Below are 21,096 nucleotides of genomic sequence, written 5' to 3' on the forward strand. Positions count from 1 at the left end.
GATATTTGGTAAGCGCCATTTTTGAACATCATAGACCGAAAATATCGATATCGATTTTCGATAAGCGCCATTTTTGAACACGACAGACCAAACCAATCGGTATCGATATTTATTAATCGCCAATTTCAAACTATTTACATCACAAGACTCAATACTTATAAACACAACGTATATTTCTTCTTTTCAAATACAAAAACTAAAACACTTTAAACTACATAACGTGTAAGTCTTCGAATATCCGCCACACTAAAACAATGTTTTATTTTCATTATAAATATAAAACTGGTAGTTGAACTATTCTATTGCTTAAGACTAATAAGTTATATTAATATTAATCTAAACTATTTCTTCTTATCGTTGCGTCTCCATTTTTTGTATTTTAAAAAACCATTACGCACGCTCTTTTTATAATCTTCGTACGTAAATTCATCACTTTTTTGAGATTCTGTTGGAAATCAATGGAAGTCTTAAAATAAGAAATATTTTATCATTTTAATATTTACCAAATAAAGCAATATTAAAGTGCACATAATTGCTGAATGCCGTTTTCGAGCCGAGTCCTTCATAGCTCATATCAACTGCCAAACTTCCATCGAAAAAGGACGCACAGTTTTCCTCAAAGCTACCGGACTTTAAATAAAACTTAAACAACCGAACCTATAATAATAATAATAATAGGAATTATTTTGTTTGAAGTGAAATTAAGAGTTTAGAACTTACATATTTTTCTCGATTGCTTGAAATCTTTTTTTCGACAGCGTCCAATTGGCTTTTATCCTTGATGGGAAAATCGACTGTCTATTGGAAAGATAATGCCATTATTCATTTTTTCACTTCTTAAAATAGTACATACAAGTTCTTCAAGTTCTGCTGACATCTCTGGTTCATAATCATCCTCCAAAATATCCAGATTGGCTTTGACAAAATCCATTGGCTGTCGGAAAATAGAAAACGTTATTACACTTATTATAATCCATTAAGTGTTCCAACTTACCGACGAGTCCTCAAATCTATCCACCTCAAATTCATCTGCATCTTCCAAAGCTGGTGGTGATTTCTCTTTTTCAACCATGACTGTGAAAACCAAGTTTAAATTTAAAATTGATTATAACCTTCTTAATAAATGAATGATAATATTAAAAGAGAATTGTTTTTGAGGTCTTACCTCTTTTTGCTAGCTTAGGCGTTGATTTTTCTATACCGCGCTTTTTCGATGTAGTTTTATATTCAGGATTTTCATAACTCTCATCTTCCTCTTCATCACCTGTTGCCGAATCTTCCTTGGGAGTCATAGCTTTGCCAACAATTATAAATACAAAATATATTATATTGAATGTTGCATTATCATTGTGCTGCATATTTCACCTCTTTTTGATGGCGCTGGCGCAGATTTAGCTTGTCTACGTCGCGTCCATGATTTATAGATACGATTTTTAGTCTTGTTGAAAGCCGATCGGACCGTCTTTCTATAATCACCGTATGTAAAACCCTCTCTCTTTAGCGATTCTGCAAGCAAGAACATTAATTAGTAATTATATACATATACCTCCATCTATTTATTAGTTACCAAATAAAGCCGAATTCAAATTGGCATAGTTAGTTAATCCCAGCTTGGAACAGGCGCCATCAAAGTTCATTTCGATGACCATCTCATCGTTGAAAATGCGACAAATATGCTTTTCAAAACCGTCTGGTTTAAAAAGAACCTTAAACAATTCGATCTAAATGCATATTGAAAAAAGGAAATCAATTAACTTATTATATTTGTATCGAAAATTATTGCTCACATATTTATCAGGAGCATTCGCGATCTTCTCATCCATGATCTCCAGTTCTTCCTTGGATTTGATAGGAAACTCTGTGGGTTCGACCACCTCCTTAGCATCCTCGCACAACTTGTCAACTCTGGCGAGGATCTTGACATGCAAATTTATCAGGAAATCCACTTTACGCTCCAGGGAACCTAAACGTTCATTGATGTTGCGCTCATCAATGGCTATCATGCCTCGCTGCGTGCGTCGCTGTTCCTCCAGCAGATCCTGACTGCTCATCATGCCAAAGACTTCGCATTCCGGCATAATTTCATCAACAAATACTTCGTTCTTCACCTTAACACTCTCATCAAAATCAAGCGGATCTTCATAGTTATCGAAGGCCAGTTGAGTATTTTCAGAGGAACGCTCTTGGCTTGCAACATTTGATTTACGGCCACGTCCTCGGCCACGTCCTCGGCCACGTCCACGTCCTCTCATTTTTAGTTTCCAACTATATGCATTAAATTAATAACAATAAATAAGTCTGAAATACAAATGTAAACAAAGCGATAATTTCACACTTACTGCAAATTCAAGAGCTTCTGTAGACTTTTTATTGATATTTGTGGATTCCTGTGCCTTATGTGATTCTCGGATAAAACGCTAGTTTCCTTTTTAAATTGTTTTATGAAATGAATAAAATAAAACAAATCAAAAATATTTCCTTTGCGCGAATTGTGCGAATGTTTGATTCACAGTTAAGTGTAACCGTTTGTTGAATTCGAAAATATACCAACACTTACTACAAATATGCTGACAACTGCGCTACTTTTTAAATACTCTACTGCTTATTAGGCCTAGAAAATTAATGCTAAAATAAAATTTGCCAAAACAATTAATCATTCATTTTACTTACAACGAATTTCATGGAACTAAAAAAGACATTTTCTTTTAGGTAAATGAATGCTTCTAAACTCAAACATGTGCTTAGAAATTACGTTGAATCTTCGGTTTACCTCTAAGGTGAGAGGAAAGGTAAGCGTGCCTGAAGGCACGCTTGGGGCTTTGAGTGAAAAATTTTTTTTCAAATAATGAAGATTTTTTTAATTTTTTCTTATGGTATTCTACAAAACAGTTTTTATTCGCTGAGCAGCATAAATGTAGGTTGCATTTCGTGCATATGCATTGCGTTTGTGAAGTTTTACAGTGCTTGCAACATCTTTTTCCACTGTTTCGATCCAACCAATGTGGGAAATGGTTCAGCTGGTCAAACCGCAAGTCCGGTATTGGATGTTTTGATTTTTGACCATGTTTGAGCTTATGCTGATAAGGTCGATCAGAGAGTGGAGACTGCTTTGCCCGATCTGTCTGCAAGGATGGGGAATTTATTGTTCGTCCTGACTGAGAGGATGGAGACTGGTTCTCCAGAACCCAGTCTGGGAGTGCGATTTACGGCCACGTCCACGTCGTCGCATTTTTAGTTTCCAACTATATGCATTAAATTAAAAAAAATAAATAAGTCTGAAATGCAAATGTAAACAAAGCGACAATTTCACACTTACTGTAAATTCAAGAAATTCTGTAGACTTTTTATTGATAATTGTGGATTCCTGTGTCTTATGCGATTCTGCGATGAAACGATAGTTTCTTTTTTTAAATATATTTGTAAAACGAATAAAACAAAACGAATCAAATTGTGCGGTAAAGTGTAACCGTCTGTTGAATTCGAAAATATACCAATACTTACTACAAATATGCTGACAATTGCGCTCCTTTTTAAATACTCCACTGCTTATTAGGTTTAGTAAATTAATGCTAAGATAATATATGGCAAAGCAATTAATGATTTACTTTACTTAGAACCAATTTCATGAAAATAACAACGAGCCTTTAAAATTTAGCAACTGCATATTTAAAAACTACATTTATCCAGGGCTACATCGCGTTCGATCAGCTGTTCGCTTGTTCAGTGCTGTCTATATGTTAACCAGTGTTCTGTTAAACAACATGTCGTCGGCACGTTTTCTTTCTACCTGTCGCTTATTTTCAACAAATTTAACTAAAAATGCGATAAATACAAATGCAGTGGGCGGTAAGAGCCTTGTGGAGAGCGTGGCTGTAACTAAAAATGGTAAAACCATTGTCGCCTGGCATCCAGAGACACAGTTTCCTTACGAACACACAAAACCGCTGCCACAAACTGTTGCCAAACAGTCATCGAGTGTCATCAAGGAGACGGCGTTGGATTCGGCAATGAGTGCATTTAAAAACAAGCATCCCGAGGTGGCTCGCCAAGAGCTTATGAAGCTAACACATACCACAAAGCATCGCTGGTTCCCGCGTGCCCGCGACAAGAAGGCCAAGAAGACTCCGATGGACCGGCCATACTTGTAAACAATGCATTACATAAGTCCAATAAATTAATGTTATACATACATATATTAAATCAGCTGTGTCTTTTAATTTAAACAGTAATTTATTGGATTTTTATATGATTAACAAAGCTGTTAGGTTTGCTGTGTGTATTTAATATACACATATATTTATTAATTTATCAATCGTAAGAAAAGCCAAAACAAAAACAGCTGTTTGCATAACATTACCATTTTGAGCTTAACAGACAAGAGTATGGTTAACATAACCCATCATGCAGAGGACAACTGGCATGGTGTGTCGCCTTTAAACATGAAATTCTGTATTGATAATCAAAGATTATAACAACTCAATAGACAGGCTAATTTTATGGATAACCTAATAATATTCGTTTAAAAAGTCCTCCGTTTTCATATATTAACCTGTGCCCCACAAATGCAGGCACCCATGTTAAGCACGCTGTTATGCCATATGTTCTAACATGCTGTTATTGTTTTGTCCAACCTCTCTCTCATATTCTTTGCCTGATTGACGTTTCCTCTCACTTGCCTTATGTGTCATTGTAGCTGTAACTTTCAAAGCGAACGGACGTTTGGCGCAAAGTTGTTTTCAAATAACACAAAAAGTGGGAGTGTAAAGAGCAAAGAAAGTGCAGTGCATTTCTACAGTTGTATTAGTGTCTATGTGTGTGCGTGCTTATGTGTATGTGTAAGCTGAGAAAGAGAGCGATTTGCATTAACCAAAATTGAAAGAATAAAAAAAGGCAAATAGACAACAAAAAATATGTCCACAGTTGAGTCTTCTAGTTCGGCGGTGCAGCAGCCCCCCTCGTCCACATTACCAATGCTAGGTGATAACCAGGTGTCCACAATGCAATTGCAAATGCAAGCCTCCACCTCGTCATCATCATCATCGGGGGGCGGCAACGGCTCAGTGGGCGTGCCATTAGATACGCAAAGCAGTGGCGAGCCGCCAGCTAAAAAGCAAATGCTCGATCCAAATGCAGCATCCTCCTCGTCCCCATCCTCAGGGGGCGGGGGCAGTGGTCCAGCTGGAGCTAGAAGCGGAACAAACGAGAAGCTTGCGTATCGCATTTCGACGGCGCTTTGCTGTGCCGTCTGCTTGGATCTGCCCAAAACGGCCATGTATCAGGTGAGTTGCACCAACAAAACCAAAAGAAATGTTATTTATTTGCATTTATATTTTTTATTGAATTAAAAGTATATGCTTAAAGACGCATGTGTGTGTGTATTTATGTATACACACACATGCATAAGTGCATGAGTTTGTATGCGTGACCATATTCTCTGTATACAAAACAAATCGAGCAAAAGCAAAACGGCAAACTCAGCTGTAAGCAGAGCGGCCACTCCCCACACCACACCGCGTCAACCTATTACGGAGCGCACACAGCTGGCCTCCCCAACACAAAGAGAGCGCGAGAGAGAGTGCGAGAGAACATTGTACTGTTTTTTTTTTTTCTTGTCGTTTTGCTGTTGTTTTCTTTCGCTTGTCTATGGTTACGTTTGCAATTGCCCGCTGCGTTTGCCTTGAAAACTGACAATGCCAGGCACTTGCGAGCACCCCCTGCTCCCTCCCTTCTAAAAACCCCCAAACCACGCGATCGTATTGTAACTCACATGCATATAGCGCACTCGCTCGCACGCATTGCTGTTACATACGGTGTATGTGTGTAACATGCAGTTCTCGCCATGCTGGCTGCACTTCTATTGCGTTTTAGGCGAGCAAAGCAAAGCGCAAAGCAACCCTGCTTAATTTCTATGCTCACCCCACCGATGACCCCCTCCCCCTCACCTTACAACTATCTGCGCAGTTACAATTTTACTGCTGTTGCGTCACAAGTTTCAAATGCGACGTGTGCATTCCTTACTATTACACCAATACATGCACAGATTTATGTACATACATACATACACACATATGTATGTATATTGGGAACAGTGCGAATGGCAATCGCAAAGATAGATGCGTTATTTACATATGGTGAAATGGGAGCCGTATGTATTTTGTATTCTTTCTTTTTTTTCTTGTTGTTCGCTTGTTCGTGGCCTATTTTTAGCTGGTTGCCCGTACTGCGACCTCCGCAGCGACGGCGCCATCGCTAGTGTTGTCGACGTCGTCGTCATTGCCGTTGCCCCGCCCCGCCAGCAATCCAAAAAAAAATGCTAACAACGCAACGTCAATGTTTGTTTGCTTTGTTCACACACACATTCACACATCCAATTGTCAGTCTGTCATTTCCTCTTTAAAGCCGTTTCTATGTGCACACCTACATATACATGTGTATATAAGTACATACACTTATACATACACACATGTGATGCATAAAAATTTTTCATTCATTGCACACGTTCGTCATCAATTTTGCTGGCTTTAGTTGGCAGCTTTATTTGTCAATTTAATAATTTATTGAGCCAATTTATAAACAATTAGCACTTTACGTAATACAAACATACTTTGGATACTTAAATATATACATACATGTGTACATATATACTTATCTTTATTCTTGTTGATTTCAACGTTTGCTTTCTAAGCCTTTTCTCTCTCAATTCGTTGTGTTTGACTTTCTCTCTCTTTCGGTGTTTCATGTTTATGCTCTCACACTCATACATACATATGTACATACACGCAGTTTTATACAACTGCGTCATAACGTTGACCCAGCAGCAAATACAAACATACACACAACTCAACTGAGGTCACATTTTGTATTTAAATAATCTAAATTTAAAAAATTTTTCTAATTTCTGGTATTATTATAAATTAGAAGCAGCATTCAATAGTTTAATTGGCATTTGCATATACACACACACACACACACACACACGTGCAACCTTACGTTCTTTTCCACTCTCCATATTCACGCTCTCTGTTATTGTTTTGCTTTTGCTGCCAGTTGTTGTGCCTCTCGCTCTCTCTGTCTCTGTCGCTCCACACACATGCAGTGTCAACAATCGTAATGTCCCACTCGCACTCTCTCGTACAGAGCTGAGCATAGTCAGCTGTTTCTGAAGGCATAGGAAATTCAATTGGCCCAAAACGACAGAAAAAAAACCACAACGCACTTTGAAACTTTTCCAATCTCATTTAATTGGCAGCGATTGGCATGGTTGTGTTATTAGTAGGTATGTTTGTATGTACATATGTATGTATGTGTAGTTGCAAGGGCAGCACTTAAGATTTGTTATGCGCAGGTTGTGTTGTTGCTATTGTTGTGATTTGCAGCAAAACTGTAGTAATCTCTATGACAAACTCGTTTTACCAGTTTTGGCCCAATATATGTACAATATACCTGAAACCTGTAAAACTCTAGCGTATGTTTTTTTATGTGTCTTGTTTATTCCTTTTTACCTAAGCCACAACGTTGTTGTTATCTGTCTTGTATCCACTACTGTTGTTCTTTTGCCTGCTTCGTTTTTTTCTCTTCGCTCTCTTCTTCTGCTGCGTGTTGACAGGGCTACTTACTCGCACATACACTCACACACACACGCGCATACATGTGCTTGTATGCGTATCTACCAAAACATCATCAGCTGGGTTTTGTTGTTATGTCTGCCGCGTGAGCGAAGCGCAAATAAAAAAAAAAAACAAGTTCAAAGTTTGTTTTTGTTATAAACAATTGCCAGGCAGCTGCCTATCGGTTATTGTAGGTCATAAATAACCTAGTGTTGGCTAATGCTTTTTTTGTTAATGCTGCTGGAGCGACATTTTGGAAGTTCATTCAACTTGAAAGAGAATGGAATTGGGAATGGGAATGGGATTTGGGGTGCAGTGAGTAAGTCCAACTCTCACACATACACAAGCAGTTATGCATGTGTGTATGTGTGTGTGAGTGAGAGATGCCTGACAAGAAATAACAGACGAGCGCTTATCTTTGGAATAGCGAGATATTTACTGAATACACAACACAGATGCATGCATGTGCATGCGTATACATGTGCATGCATGCATATGCGTGTCTGTGTGTGTGTGTGTTGGGCATATCGCACATGTCAACTCCGTAAATAGAAATTTCCAAATGCAGGCAAACGAAACCAAAAGCAAACAGCAGCCCGAAAAATGCGTTTTTATCACGCATCGACGACGACCACGATAATTAACGATGCGACGCGACGCCCGCATTCTTTGCAAAAAAAAACCCAGACACACACACACGCACACACCAAAAAAAAAAATGAATACCCAGAATCATAATGGTAATTACCATCAGAAGACTTGACCTTTCTTTCGGCTTATCTTTCAATTGACTGGAACAAAACGATTTTACCTACCCTCCAAAAATTGCTATCGACTGTTTCTCTGCATCATTCACCAAAAAGTAACACGAATCATTTCTTTCCACAATATTCTTCTCTACAATTGGCCCACTTAAAATATATAAAAAAAAAAAATAAACAAATTGTATTAACTTTATAATTTTCCATCATGGAGTTCATTACACGCTCCATTCTCTAACATCTCAAACCTATCTTAACTATCTCTATATCTTTCTCTAATGATTAATCTAGTTAAGTCGAATTTAAAAACGAAACGTATATTTTTTTTTACCAATTTAGCTAACTGTTGTAAGCACACACACACACACCTAAAGCTACACACACAAACACACACATAGACAGACACTAGTAATGTAATTAATAACTATTACTGCTAAGTATTTTAAAATCAAATCTAATCAGAGGCAGTAGCTGTAAAACTGTTGAAATATCTTTGAAATGTACCAAATAGAAAAATAGTATAAAACTGAAAACTGAAAAAAAAAATCGAAAAGAAAAAAGAAAATGAAACTGAAACTGATCAATAAATTTTGCAGGCCATGCAAATTATTTAAATCAAACCAAAATACAAATGAAGCGTTTTTATTTACCAACAAGGATTATTAAGGAACCCACAGGAAAAAAAAGAAAAAAAAAAATCATCCATTTATACACCTGACATCATAGCAAACACAGCCTCTCCATCCATTTCAGAGCACTTTCCACTCGACCCCAATCAAAAGTTCATTTCTTCCCCCCTCCTCCATTTTCACGAATATTCCTTCTCATCTTGAAAACAAAAACATTGTGAAACTTTTGCAAAAAGGCGTATTTTGACTAATAGCAACTTTTTCTTCTTTTTTCTTTAATTGCAGGTTAATTTGTATTCCACACTTTTTTTCATTTAGTTTCTACTACTACTACTCAATACTCAAATAATATTATAATTAATGAACTCACCTAACACCGATTCTCTTGTCATGCGCCCGCACTAATGCCTCTCTTCTCTCCCCGTTTGCTCTCTTTAATTGCAGTGCCAAATGGGTCATTTGATGTGCGCCGCCTGCTTCACCCATCTCCTGGCGGATGGACGGTATGAAACACAAAAGCGAAAATTAAAAGACCTCAAAAATTATTTACTGTGAATTGAACACATTTTTCTACATCTTTCCTTCTTTGTTAAATCCCATGAACAATTGAATAATTTCTGCTTTTCTTTCTATTTCCATTTCCATTTGCATTCGATGTGTGCAGACTGCGTGATCAGATTGCCACATGCCCCAATTGCCGTGTGGAGATATCAAAAAGCACCGCATCCCGTAATCTCGCTGTGGAGAAGGCCGCCTCTGAGTTGCCCAGCGAGTGTCAGGTGAGTGATGAAAGTTCCGCCCCCCCTTCCTTCCATTTTAATTTGCATATTTTCATTTCTGGCTTTGCCATTTCCCAGTTTTGCAACAAGGAGTTCCCATACAAATCGCTGGAGCGCCATGAACAACACGAGTGCCAGGAGCGTCCCACGAAATGCAAATATCATCGCATTGGTTGCCAGTGGCGTGGACCGTATCATGAGAGTAAGTCGCTCTTGAAAGAAGTCTATATTTGTTGTGTGACTATATGATAATGGAATGAGAATGAAAAGATGTTCATAAATATAGTTAAGAATGTTACAAGAATAGAATTCGAATAACTAAAGATGTGTAATTACCAATACTCTACTAAAATGAACGTTTTCTTAAAAGAATTAATGAAATAATTATAATTTAATCATATACACTGAAAAAACGATTGTATGCCTTAATAATAATGCAGTGAGAGTAAAGCGATATTTCGAAATATAGAAATATCTGTTAAGAATGTATTCAAATTACAAAATATTTGCAATTATAGGTATTCTACTAAAATTAAGAAATTTCTTAGAAAAAAGACAAGTAACAAGCAAAACAGTAGGTTATTTTTCTTAAAATATACCAAATCAATAAACCGCTAAAATACTAAAATGTGCCACAGGCTGTAATCAGTATATTTATATAGTACTACGTTCAAAATATACCATAGAGTATAAAACATACCAGATTGTCAGCCAAAGCTACCAAGACCCGTATTAAGTGGGTGAATTTTCACATACAAAATAGATACAAAGTTATAATAACCTTCTAGCCTATAGGTTGGGGGTATAGTAATGAAATAATTGGCCTAAAATAATGTCATAATTATAAACATATCCATTGTCTAAAAGAAAACGACTATTTTATAGTTTCAAGAAGGTCTTCTTAAATTTCAATTGAAAATGAAATTATAAAATTAGAGTCTACATTTATAAGGATAAGGTTATATTAGAAGATTGAGTGTAAACAGATTTGAGAATCATTCGAAAGAGCTTTAGATCGATGATAAAATATCTATAAGCATTTTTCTGTTACTTTATATGGAATTAAATTATAACTGAATTGTTTTTCTCCCATTTTAGCCACCGAGCATGAGCGCAATTGTTTGCACCCGCAGAAATCGGGCTACGAAGTCATGGCCGCCCTGGAGGCGCATGATGTTAAGATTAAAGAGGAAAAGAAAATGTTCAACACATTGATTGATCTGCTGAGCTACGAGAAAATCATCTTCAATGGTAAGCATTGATATAACTCATAGAATTCAATAGTCTACAGTCAAGTTACTTTTCAGATCTACAAATGAAACCGTATCGCACGGATGAATATGTGCACAAGTTGTTCTATGAGACGGCACGTTTCTCGGCCTTCAATCAGCAGTGGGTGGTGAAGGCGCGCATCAACAACAGCCAACGCGATCCGCATCAATCGAATGAGCGCACCATCACCTATCAGCTCATCTTGAAGACCAAGACAAGCACACCCATGAGCATACATTTCTTTGCGCTCAAAGGTCCCTTCTCCGACATGAAGGTGTCCACGCAGATCTACAAGCACGAGTTCACAGAGACGGTAAAACTTAAAGATTTAATCAATGTTAAATCAAATATTAATAAATCTATTTCAACAGAGCACCGAAAGTGATTATTATGTGCTGCCTTTGCCCGATGGAAATGGTGCCAGCGGCTCTAGCGAATGCAACCGCATGTTGGCTAACAAAGGCATCAATTTCCGGTAAATAAAAATATATATATTCCCTCAAACTTTCCAACTAATCTCTCTTCTTTTGCAGCTTATTAATGTTTCTGCTGAACAAGTAAAGCGATCGTTAAATACACGTAGTGCAGAATTTGAAAAACTAGTTTAAGTTTGTTGTTTCTAACTCATAAATGTGCAAAACCCCCCTAGACATATAGTTAATATACATATATTTTCTATCTATAAACATGTACATGTCTCCTACCCGATGATCCTCCCAAAAAAAACGAAAACAAACACAAACACTGAATACAATTTGTAAACGCGGTAGGTTGTAATTGTAACCCTAAATTTAGTCGAGTTTTAAGCTTTATATTGCAAAACTTTTGTCCCTCAGACACATTACTGAAGCTCGTAACGTAACGAAAAAACAGATGCGATATAATTAATGTTAAGACACAAGAAAAACATACATACATACTTTAATGTAGTTGACGTTTGAATACGATATACCCTGATTATGTTTTATGATGCCAAGTCCCCATCTTATCGCCGTAAACTGACAGCCATATACAATATACAGATATAAAGTGAAGTACATATAATAATGATGTACAGCTAATTTACAAACAAAAGAAAAAGAAATCAGACAATGCCATTTGAAGAAACTAATTAAAAATAATTTCAAATAAATAACTATGTTAATCTTTGCTGTTAAATGCAACTAGAGAATTCGTGTAGTGCGACTTTGAAATAAACATAAACCATAATAATATTTTAATGATCTCACTGGAATAATGATTGAAACACAAGCTTGCGAAATCGAGCCATAACAATTAATGCTAACAATAACACTAACGATAACGATATGTATATCCCTCTATATAGGAAAAAAAACTGTCGGACACGGATTCACAGTCTGTGCTAAATAAATCTATATACTAGTATATATATATAAACTGTAAGAAAAACAACACCAAGCTGATCCAAAACAAGCTGAGCTCCATGGCTCTATGGCTATGATAATAGTAGCTGCTATTCTATATTCTGTAGAATCGTAAAGATTTAGAGACAACAACAAATAACAACAACAATAACAGTTCTCCATTTTGCTTAATTCAATACAATAGAATGCTGTTCCCCCCTCAAAAAGTTTATATTATTCTAACTCTAATTGCGTTCTGTTAACAAGCGAAAACAAAAATTATGAAAATCCCCATTACTTTATATAATGCTTACAATTTACATTCTTATGTGTAATATTTATATGCATCGTTAAATGATAATAATTGATATAAAGCTACATACATAATACACACAATTATGTATTAATGATATTTCTTAATAAATAAAATCAAGTGCAACGACAGTCTTTTATTTATTCTCTACTCGTCATCATCTTCCTCCATTGCTTGATACTTATTCCTCAGATGATTCGAAATGGCTTCTCGGGGATTCTTCTTGAAATTCTTGTCCTTGATCAGCTTCTCAAAGGATTGTACCTTTTTCACATACTCCTCACGCTTTGTTTTAATCTTCTTTTTGGCACTGAGCTTCTCTGGTTCAGCAAGAGCACTCTTATCCTCAGCTGGTTTCCTAGAGCTCCTCACCAGATCGTAAATGTCTCCCAAGGCGGGCAACGCATCCCGAAGTGGCTTCAAATCCCCAACGACTTTGGCTTTCTCTCGATTCTTGCGTGCGTTCTCCTCCTTTACCTCTTTTTTGATAGTCACAAACCGTTTCAAAAGTTTTGTGTGTTTCTGTGCGGATTTCTCCTTTTTTGTTGCAGTCTGCTTGGGTGACAAAGTCTTGTGTAGCATATTCTCTTGGCGCTCCGCCTTCTTTAGTTTGGCCTGTGCCTCATTCGCCTTTTGCTTCACAGCACCGATGGCACTCTTGGCCTTTGCACGTATATTACGTTTTGCCATTTGTAGATTTTAATTTATTATTTAATTGTTTATTTTTAAACTCTGCGTGTTGTGGGTTGCACGTTGTTTCTATTCTAGCACAAAAATAACAAGTTTACAGAGTGACCGCAGCTCGAAGTTTTAAGACGTTATATTTAAGTCGGTATATTAGTATTTTTTAAAATCACACCTGTTGCTGTATAAGTGTTTTTTGTCTCCCAGGTTCTAAATATGGTTTCTAACAATTTTCTTATCGTGGTTTTTTAAATGTAAAACCAAAAATTGAAAATTATTATTTATCCTCAAATAAATAATATATTATTTTATTATATATAAATATAATAATATATCTCTCTTTCGAAAAGTCGCTATTATTTAGCTTTGTTTAATTAACTTCGTTCCTGTACACAGATGCGCATCTTATAATCAAATAAATCTTCGATTTTAGAGAGTAGAGTTTAGCAATACTACCTAATTTTGCTTTATAATAGACTGCTTTGTACAAATCAGTCTCTTCTCCATAGAAGAGAAAACTACATCGATTAAAGCGATGTTTACGACAACAATCAGTGTGACCATCTTGGATTGACGTTCAACTTTTTTTTGTAATGCAGCCTGCGGTCACATCGACGCTAAATGTTTGCAAACAGCTGATGTAAACGGCAAAGTGGCAAATGCAAAATAAAACGCCAAAATGGATTACGATTTTAAAATGAAAACCCAAATGGAGCGCACAAAGGTGGAGGACTTGTTCAACTACGAGGGCTGCAAAGTGGGACGCGGCACTTACGGTCACGTCTACAAGGCCAAGTGGAAGGAAACGAGGTGAGCAGCAAATCAAACAAAAGCCGAAGCCGAAGTGAAATTTGCAACTTTTAACCCTTTCCAGCGACGGCAAGGAGTACGCACTGAAACAAATTGATGGCACTGGTCTCTCCATGTCCGCCTGTCGCGAAATCGCTCTGCTACGCGAACTAAAACACCAGAATGTTATCACACTGATTCGTGTGTTTCTCTCGCACAGCGATCGAAAAGTGTTCCTGCTAATCGACTATGCCGAGCACGATCTGTGGCACATCATAAAGTTCCATCGAGCAGCCAAGGCAACCAAGAAGCAGGTGGTTGTGCCACGGGGTATGGTGAAGAGTCTGCTCTATCAGATACTCGATGGCATTCACTATTTGCACAGTAATTGGGTGCTGCATCGAGATCTTAAGCCTGCCAACATTCTTGTCATGGGCGATGGCAATGAGCGTGGACGTGTCAAGATCGCAGATATGGGATTTGCCCGATTGTTCAATGCTCCTCTGAAACCGCTGGCGGATTTGGATCCCGTCGTCGTCACATTTTGGTATCGTGCTCCAGAACTTTTGCTTGGCGCTCGGCATTATACGAAAGCTATTGATATTTGGGCCATTGGTTGCATTTTTGCCGAGTTGCTCACATCTGAGCCGATTTTCCACTGCCGTCAGGAGGACATTAAGACTAGCAATCCCTATCATCACGATCAGCTGGACCGCATCTTTAATGTGATGGGATTTCCACAAGACAAGGACTGGGAGGACATCAAGAAGATGCCCGAACATCATACGCTCACCAAGGACTTTAAACGCTCCACCTACTCCGCCTGCTCGCTGGCCAAGTACATGGAACGTCACAAGATCAAACCCGATAGCAAAGCATTCCATCTGCTGCAGAAGCTGCTGCTGATGGATCCCAACAAACGCATCACCTCCGAGCAGGCGATGCAGGATCAGTATTTCCAAGAGGAGCCGGTGCCGACGCAGGACGTCTTTGCCGGTTGCCCCATTCCGTATCCGAAGCGTGAGTTCCTCACGGACGACGACCAGGAGGACAAGTCGGACAACAAGCGACAGCAGCAGCAACAACAGCAGCAGCAACAACAACAGCAGCAACAGCAACAACAACAGCAGCAGCAGCAACAACAAATGAATCCCAACGAGCCAAATGCGAAGCGAGTGCGTTTGTCTGGCGCAGGAAATCAACAGGATTTCCACCATCAGCAGCAGCAGCAACAACAGCAGCAGCAGCAACAACAACAGCAACAGCAGCAGCAACAACAGATGATGTTCAATCAGCAACAAAGTTTCCAGCAACGCTTCAACTGAGACTGAACTCCCACACTCTTTATGTTGTCCATATCCATTTCTCATAATTTAATTTAAAAAAATTAAAAACCCCAAACTAAATATTAAATAATGCGTCTAAATATTGTATTTGTAAATTTATTTTGTTCTACTTTTAGCATTTTAACTTAAAAAGAACCTTAAATTTGTTTACTTTCTATTAAAGTCAAGTCCACAAAATTTAGTAACGACTTCAACAACTTTGATGATAGTAAAGATCTATCCAATATATCATTCTGCTTCCCAGCAGTTGTTGATTAACTCTGTTTTAATCGCTCATCAATCTCAGCTTTTAATTGAACAACTTGAAAAACCTTGAGTTTAAAACTAAGCTCACAGCACCCTTTTTTTATTATCTACAAAAGTGGAAGGTCTAAAATTATATCATATTAAAAGTCAGTACTTCCATTGCTGAAAAACATATATTGAAATATAAATAAAACTGCTAATAGGTCTTTTTATTTTTAACACAGGTCATAAACATTTTAATATCATACTGAAAATAGCTGAGGGTTTCTTTTTGGTCTGCCTTATATTTTTCTAAGCATAGCAAAATCCAAAGCTTTTTAGCGACAACAGTCGAGACGATATAAACATGTCCTTCTTACTATGGTATATTTTGTCCTCTTTGGTATATTTTGAATGCAGCACTATATCAATATCCAAATAGTATTTTTGCGGTATATTATTTGAATGTAGTTTCTACTGTATCAATATATCAATTATAGAATTCGGTATATCTTAGTATTTTTGTGGTATATTTTAAGAATACCTTATTTTGCTTTTATTCAAAATGGGTAGCGGGTATCTCACAGTCGAGCACACTCGACTGAAGCGTTCTTACTTAATTTTATACTTAAAATAGCTGAGGTTTTCTTTTTTGTCTGCTTTATATTTTTCTCACCATATTTGCACAACCCAAAACAAAACTTTTTTTAATTTATGCTGAAGTCAAAGTTGAACTAATATCATCGCTCATGTTTAACAAAAACGTAGTCTACAAAATATAACCCTGCATTTTAAATTAGTTTCAAGATTAATTGCCCATCAATTTAAACATTTCATTTAACACCTTAAAAAATGTTGACACGAAAGCGTAACAAAGCTAATAGACCATTTTTATTTTCTACAAAAGTGCAGGTGGTAAACAAATTAATATCATACTAAAAAATCGATGTGGTTGCCTTTTCAAGTCTTCAATACCATCCACTAAAGCGTTCGATGGCCTTGTTCCACTTCAGCATGCGATTAGAAATGACTTTGTAATTTTTCGCTTGCGGCTTAAAGATGCGCTCCACCTTGCGGAAACTCTTGAGCTCCTCGAGCGTTTGCCAGATGCCATGATTAACGCCAGCCAAGTAAGTGGCTCCCATAATGCTGGACTCGGAGCACTCGGCGCGCTCCACACTTAAACCGCTGGCATCGGCGAGAAATTGACAGACAAAATCGTTTCGGGAGACGCCGCCATCAACTCTACAAACCATAAACAATCAGTTATGAGAGTTAAAATTGGTATTGAGTGAACTTCACCTGATGACCTTCAGCTTCTGATGCGTTTCCTCCTCAGCGCTTTCAATGAGTTGCACCACCCGAAAGACGATGCTCTCTAGAAGCGCTCGCACCATGTGCGCTTTGGTTGTGGATGGCGTCATGCCAATGAACCCGCTGGCAGCGCGATAATCATTAACCGGTGGCTGTAACATAAATAACTCTTAATTTAGAAAGTGTTTAAGGGAGAACAGTCAGGAACAAAGAGAAGTCGCTGACTTTTAAACCAGTTTTTTTTGTATAGCAACTGTTGCGAATAATTATTTCGCGAAAATATGTCACAATAAACTTTGATAAAAGGTGCAGAAGAAAGTGTGACGTGCTTTCAAAGCAAAACGGATATTCTTATAGGTTTTAACAGTATTGTTAGCTAATTTTGAATCTATAATTTCAATAGAAATGAGGAAGAGCTGGCATCAACCTAAACTGATCTATGAACAGAGTTTTAACAGAGTTTACAAGATTCAAGCTTCTTCTCGCTTCTCACTTAATTTTACTACTTTTACCTCCCTTACTGTACCCCTCTACTCACCCCCAGTCCACTGAAGGCGGGCATAAAGTAGACATCGTTAGTGTCTGGCACAGATGTGGCAATATCCGAAGTCTCGGCTGGATCGTCGAACAGTTCACAAGATTGCGCCCAGCTCACCACAGTGCCAAAGTCATGAGCTGCTCCCTCGATGCAGTAGATGGTATCACGTTGCTGCAGCTTCGAGCCTTGCTTCAGCTGCCAGGCCACCAGCGGGTACATGCCACTAATTACTGCCTTGCACTCCACTCCCGTGATTAGGTTCAGAAAAGCACCAGTCCCCATGGTAACTTTGACATCGCCAGTGCTAAAGCATTGTGAGCCCCAAATGGCAGCTGTTTGATCACTCAGAGAGGCAGCAATGGGTATCTTGGTGTCGCCCCAATCGGGACCGAAGGCAGCGGGATGCACATGACCAAAGTTCTGATAGCTGTTCTCCACCACACGCGGCATGATGTTGAGCTATAAATAAAAGAACTTATTAATAAAGCGAACTACAATTTGAAGTCATTCTCCTACTCACATCGATGCGAAACAGCAAGCGTCCAATGGCGGACCAGTTGAGCGTGAAGGGATCATAGAGACCCGTCGCTGTGGCTGAGGTAATATCGGTTATGTGCTCCACATTCACATCCAAGCCGTTGCCCGAACGCAGTTTGTAAAGTATCCAAGAATCGAGCAACTCGAAGCGCGCTTCCTTCCGTTGCAGTGCCTGCTGCAGTTTCGGGTTGTATGCCATCTCATGGAGCAGTCGTGGCGTCACCTGGCTGTTCATCAGCTTGAGCACGCTGCCGGCCAAGAAACGAGAATTTCGAGTGAGCAAATACAAAGCATAGGCGACGCCATTCATGCCACGCAGAGAACAGCTTGCGTTCCATTGCTGCACCAAATCATCGGCTCGTAAGTCTTTCCATGTGATAAAGTTGTGATAGTATTCCTTGGTGCGATGATTCCAGGTGAGGAATGTACAGCGTTGTGTGGAAATCGTTAAGCAGGTGATATTCGCAGGCGTTAACTTGGCATCTATTGAATAAATAGATTAGGATTAACACTTGAAACGCAAGGCAAAGTCGACCTCGCACCTCGTATCGATTCCGTTATCACCTTGACTATCTTGCGCCACAATCCCTCGGGTTCGATCTCAAAGTAACCGGGCTGCGGATTTAATAGCTCCACCTGCAAACAGGTTTCAAGTGCTTGTAGTAGGAACTTTGACAGTTTGCCAATTAACTGAATTGCACTACTCACTGTGTCTGCTGCCGACCCCTTGACCACACATTTGTCGTCGAGAACAAAGCATCGTACGTACGTTGTCCCCACGTCCAACGCCGCAATATGAGATGCTTTATTTGTTGTTGTTGCTGTTTCTGTTGTCATTTCAAATACTAACGACACCTCTGCCGCTGTCGCTGCTTCACTGACATCTAAACGGCGAACGCTGGCAAACTGAGTTTGCTACGCTGCTGTTATTTTTGTTTAGCTCCATGTTGCTGCTTTTAAGTATTGCTGCTTATCAAAAATAGTGCTGCTCGAGATTTAGATAATACACAACAAGCTAAAGTAGTAGGCTGCAATGAACAATGAACAAAAAGGTTGTGGTAAAGCCTTGACATCATTCACTGTACTTGCTACGTCATAGTTGCAGTGCCCAAAAGCCCTTTTTTAGCTGAATATTCATTAAAACACATATATATTATACCACGGACTGCCAACTATTAACATAGTATAGTAGGAAATACAATTGGAAAACATTCACATCAATTATTATTAATTAACAACGCGTTGTGACGTCACTTCGCACAAGTGCTACCACACCTCATATTTCGCATAGAGCTTTGCTTGCAACGTTGCCAGAATTTGCCACTTGCTTCTTGTTGTCTGGCAGCGCTGTATATGGCGGCAAACTGATAGAATATTAGAAATGCAAAAGGGCAATCAACGCTTGTTTATACACAACATTATCGGCAATTGCGACCCATAAAAAAACAAACTTTCGAATTTATATAGCGCTTATCATTATGATGCATGCGATAAGAATGGCTAAATGTAGAACATGCCGCATTAGTGTTGTCAATAATGGTTTCAGATTTCACGTTTTACAACTTTATTTATACACCAAATATAAATATGATTACTCACATTCACAAAGTACATATATAAGTATGTATATTATATATATATTTACGCTATAAATAAACAGTAATACATGCGTAGATAAATATTTATCTAAAATATCGCATTGTATGCACAAATACAATGACAAAACACTACAAATTAAAGACATTGATTTCGTGGAGTTTACAAACTATGTATGTTAGATCCTCTATCTTTCTGCATAGATACAAATACAACGTCGTCTTAGGTACTTAGGTTGGTTGCTAGTAGTAGTAGTAGTAGAAGGTACACGTCGTCTCAATCGTTCCGCCTGCCTCATCATGGAGATATGTGTCTAAGTGTGACTATGACTAATTGGAACGAGCGCGAAAGTTAAAGCGATTACATATCCGTTGGCAATATATCTGGTATCACGTATTGACACAGATCCGCCTCATTGCTCACGAACTTCACCTTCTTCGAGGTGTTATCGTCGAGCAGCACACGAATCCCCGGCCAGATGGTCGAGAAAATGCCCGGCGCATTGATAATCAAGCAGACGCCAAGACGTTCCGGATAATGCTTGCCCAGCAGCCAGATAAGATTCTGCACCAGCTGATAATCCATGCACGAGGTGCTGAACTCGGCCAGATCGAAGACAATGCACAAACGATCGGTGACCTCTTCGAAGCACTTGGCGCACGCCTCCTCCAGGTTGCAGACAATGAAACGCGTCAGCTCATCGATGTCACGAGCCGTGTTATGATTCTTGGATGGTATATAAATCACTGGACGGCCAACACAGTCGCGATGCCGCAACACACGCGCCTTGTTCTTAAAGTTACTCCAGTCCACATCGTTCAGCTTAGCCACACCATATGATTCACGCCATTTGTTAGTCTTGAGCAAAGCCTATACGAAAAAAATCGAGGAGTGGGCGACGCGTTTTCAATGTCAAAATGTTGTGGTGACCATAATAAGTGGGTGACTCACTTGGAAAGCGGCATCTGTGGTTTTGAAGGCGCGCAGAAAGCGACGCAACGAGAAATCGTTGTGGTACTGACTGGGATCCGCGTCGACAATCAGCTTCATACGTTCCTTCAGGTCCTTAAAGTCCTGTTCGTTAATTGGCGCCAGCTCCTCCTCCGACATATTGCAGCTGTTATTTGATTAATGTGCGCTGTGCTTGGACGTGATTTGTGCCTCTTTGGATGTGGTGGCGTCTATGGAACACTTTGCTTGGCTCACTTGCAGCGTTTATACGCTTTATCTGCTGCACTATCTGAATTTCTTTTCCACTATTTCGTTTTTTTCACAAGCTTTTTTTTTACTGCGCTTCAATTATCAGTTATCGATAAATTTCGAGACTCAACCAGGGTTGTTG

At 38.6% G+C, this 21,096-nt stretch overlaps 7 protein-coding genes across 8 annotated transcripts; 3 read left to right on the forward strand and 4 right to left on the reverse strand.

Moving 5' to 3' along the window:
* Positions 1-266: 266 nt before the first annotated feature.
* Positions 267-2,502, reverse strand: LOC132789834 (uncharacterized). The gene is made up of 10 exons (XM_060798125.1): positions 2,340-2,502; positions 1,788-2,265; positions 1,568-1,721; positions 1,366-1,506; positions 1,166-1,294; positions 995-1,074; positions 854-934; positions 721-798; positions 504-657; positions 267-445 (listed from the first exon to the last, which is right to left on the reverse strand). The coding sequence occupies exons 2-10, from the start codon at positions 2,250-2,252 to the stop codon at positions 342-344; spliced, it is 1,386 nt and encodes a 461-aa protein (XP_060654108.1). The 5' UTR covers positions 2,253-2,265; positions 2,340-2,502; the 3' UTR covers positions 267-341.
* Positions 2,503-3,728: 1,226 nt separating this feature from the next.
* LOC132790083 (large ribosomal subunit protein mL42) lies at positions 3,729-4,197 on the forward strand. Its single transcript, XM_060798515.1, has one exon. It carries the CDS (start codon positions 3,735-3,737, stop codon positions 4,146-4,148), a length of 414 nt encoding a protein of 137 aa, XP_060654498.1. The 5' UTR covers positions 3,729-3,734; the 3' UTR covers positions 4,149-4,197.
* A 502-nt stretch (positions 4,198-4,699) lies between these two features.
* On the forward strand, positions 4,700-12,420 carry LOC132789496 (zinc finger TRAF-type-containing protein 1 homolog). 2 transcript variants are annotated; one of them, XM_060797549.1, is made up of 8 exons: positions 4,700-5,279; positions 9,442-9,548; positions 9,662-9,776; positions 9,855-9,978; positions 10,875-11,027; positions 11,084-11,361; positions 11,420-11,523; positions 11,582-12,420. In XM_060797549.1, the coding sequence occupies exons 1-8, from the start codon at positions 4,911-4,913 to the stop codon at positions 11,607-11,609; spliced, it is 1,278 nt and encodes a 425-aa protein (XP_060653532.1). In that variant the 5' UTR covers positions 4,700-4,910; the 3' UTR covers positions 11,610-12,420. The 2 variants fall into 2 exon arrangements, with proteins under 2 accessions (XP_060653532.1, XP_060653533.1); XM_060797550.1 differs by having other exon boundaries at positions 9,442-9,500.
* Positions 12,421-12,505: 85 nt separating this feature from the next.
* LOC132789497 (ribosome biogenesis protein SLX9 homolog) lies at positions 12,506-13,513 on the reverse strand. Its single transcript, XM_060797551.1, has one exon. The coding sequence runs from the start codon at positions 13,413-13,415 to the stop codon at positions 12,873-12,875; it is 543 nt and encodes a 180-aa protein (XP_060653534.1). The 5' UTR covers positions 13,416-13,513; the 3' UTR covers positions 12,506-12,872.
* A 505-nt stretch (positions 13,514-14,018) lies between these two features.
* Positions 14,019-15,632, forward strand: LOC132792385 (cyclin-dependent kinase 8). Its single transcript, XM_060801732.1, has 2 exons — positions 14,019-14,219; positions 14,284-15,632. The coding sequence occupies exons 1-2, from the start codon at positions 14,089-14,091 to the stop codon at positions 15,521-15,523; spliced, it is 1,371 nt and encodes a 456-aa protein (XP_060657715.1). The 5' UTR covers positions 14,019-14,088; the 3' UTR covers positions 15,524-15,632.
* A 1,006-nt stretch (positions 15,633-16,638) lies between these two features.
* Positions 16,639-19,167, reverse strand: LOC132791991 (putative glycerol kinase 5). The gene is made up of 6 exons (XM_060801170.1): positions 18,867-19,167; positions 18,701-18,794; positions 18,142-18,641; positions 17,622-18,080; positions 17,072-17,235; positions 16,639-17,014 (listed from the first exon to the last, which is right to left on the reverse strand). Exons 1-6 carry the CDS (start codon positions 18,993-18,995, stop codon positions 16,738-16,740), a joined length of 1,623 nt encoding a protein of 540 aa, XP_060657153.1. The 5' UTR covers positions 18,996-19,167; the 3' UTR covers positions 16,639-16,737.
* A 610-nt stretch (positions 19,168-19,777) lies between these two features.
* On the reverse strand, positions 19,778-21,059 carry LOC132788571 (uncharacterized). The gene is made up of 2 exons (XM_060796052.1): positions 20,706-21,059; positions 19,778-20,624 (listed from the first exon to the last, which is right to left on the reverse strand). Exons 1-2 carry the CDS (start codon positions 20,862-20,864, stop codon positions 20,115-20,117), a joined length of 669 nt encoding a protein of 222 aa, XP_060652035.1. The 5' UTR covers positions 20,865-21,059; the 3' UTR covers positions 19,778-20,114.
* Between the last annotated feature and the right edge of the window lie 37 nt (positions 21,060-21,096).

The sequence above is a fragment of the Drosophila nasuta genome, chromosome 3 (assembly GCF_023558535.2).
Source record: "Drosophila nasuta strain 15112-1781.00 chromosome 3, ASM2355853v1, whole genome shotgun sequence".
Taxonomy (NCBI): Eukaryota; Metazoa; Arthropoda; class Insecta; order Diptera; family Drosophilidae; genus Drosophila; species Drosophila nasuta.

What these genes read in the sequence shown, in the direction of transcription:
- LOC132789834 (XM_060798125.1), bottom strand. Translation starts at nt 2,252, where the DNA reads ATGAGAGGACGTGGACGTGGCCGAGGACGTGGCCGAGGACGTGGCCGT. An exon ending in CAGCAGAACTTGAAGAACTT is followed by an intron (nt 799 to 853) that starts GTATGTACTATT and finishes TCTTTCCAATAG; the next exon opens with ACAGTCGATTTTCCCATCAA. An exon ending in CTTTAATATTGCTTTATTTG is followed by an intron (nt 446 to 503) that starts GTAAATATTAAA and finishes GATTTCCAACAG; the next exon opens with AATCTCAAAAAAGTGATGAA.
- LOC132790083 (XM_060798515.1), top strand. Translation starts at nt 3,735, where the DNA reads ATGTTAACCAGTGTTCTGTTAAACAACATGTCGTCGGCACGTTTTCTT.
- LOC132789496 (XM_060797549.1), top strand. Translation starts at nt 4,911, where the DNA reads ATGTCCACAGTTGAGTCTTCTAGTTCGGCGGTGCAGCAGCCCCCCTCG. An exon ending in GCGTGGACCGTATCATGAGA is followed by an intron (nt 9,979 to 10,874) that starts GTAAGTCGCTCT and finishes CTCCCATTTTAG; the next exon opens with CCACCGAGCATGAGCGCAAT. An exon ending in CGAGAAAATCATCTTCAATG is followed by an intron (nt 11,028 to 11,083) that starts GTAAGCATTGAT and finishes GTTACTTTTCAG; the next exon opens with ATCTACAAATGAAACCGTAT.
- LOC132789497 (XM_060797551.1), bottom strand. Translation starts at nt 13,415, where the DNA reads ATGGCAAAACGTAATATACGTGCAAAGGCCAAGAGTGCCATCGGTGCT.
- LOC132792385 (XM_060801732.1), top strand. Translation starts at nt 14,089, where the DNA reads ATGGATTACGATTTTAAAATGAAAACCCAAATGGAGCGCACAAAGGTG. An exon ending in GCCAAGTGGAAGGAAACGAG is followed by an intron (nt 14,220 to 14,283) that starts GTGAGCAGCAAA and finishes AACCCTTTCCAG; the next exon opens with CGACGGCAAGGAGTACGCAC.
- LOC132791991 (XM_060801170.1), bottom strand. Translation starts at nt 18,995, where the DNA reads ATGACAACAGAAACAGCAACAACAACAAATAAAGCATCTCATATTGCG. An exon ending in AGGGGTCGGCAGCAGACACA is followed by an intron (nt 18,795 to 18,866) that starts GTGAGTAGTGCA and finishes ACCTGTTTGCAG; the next exon opens with GTGGAGCTATTAAATCCGCA. An exon ending in GCTTGCTGTTTCGCATCGAT is followed by an intron (nt 18,081 to 18,141) that starts GTGAGTAGGAGA and finishes TTTTATTTATAG; the next exon opens with CTCAACATCATGCCGCGTGT.
- LOC132788571 (XM_060796052.1), bottom strand. Translation starts at nt 20,864, where the DNA reads ATGTCGGAGGAGGAGCTGGCGCCAATTAACGAACAGGACTTTAAGGAC. An exon ending in CCACAGATGCCGCTTTCCAA is followed by an intron (nt 20,625 to 20,705) that starts GTGAGTCACCCA and finishes TTTTTCGTATAG; the next exon opens with GCTTTGCTCAAGACTAACAA.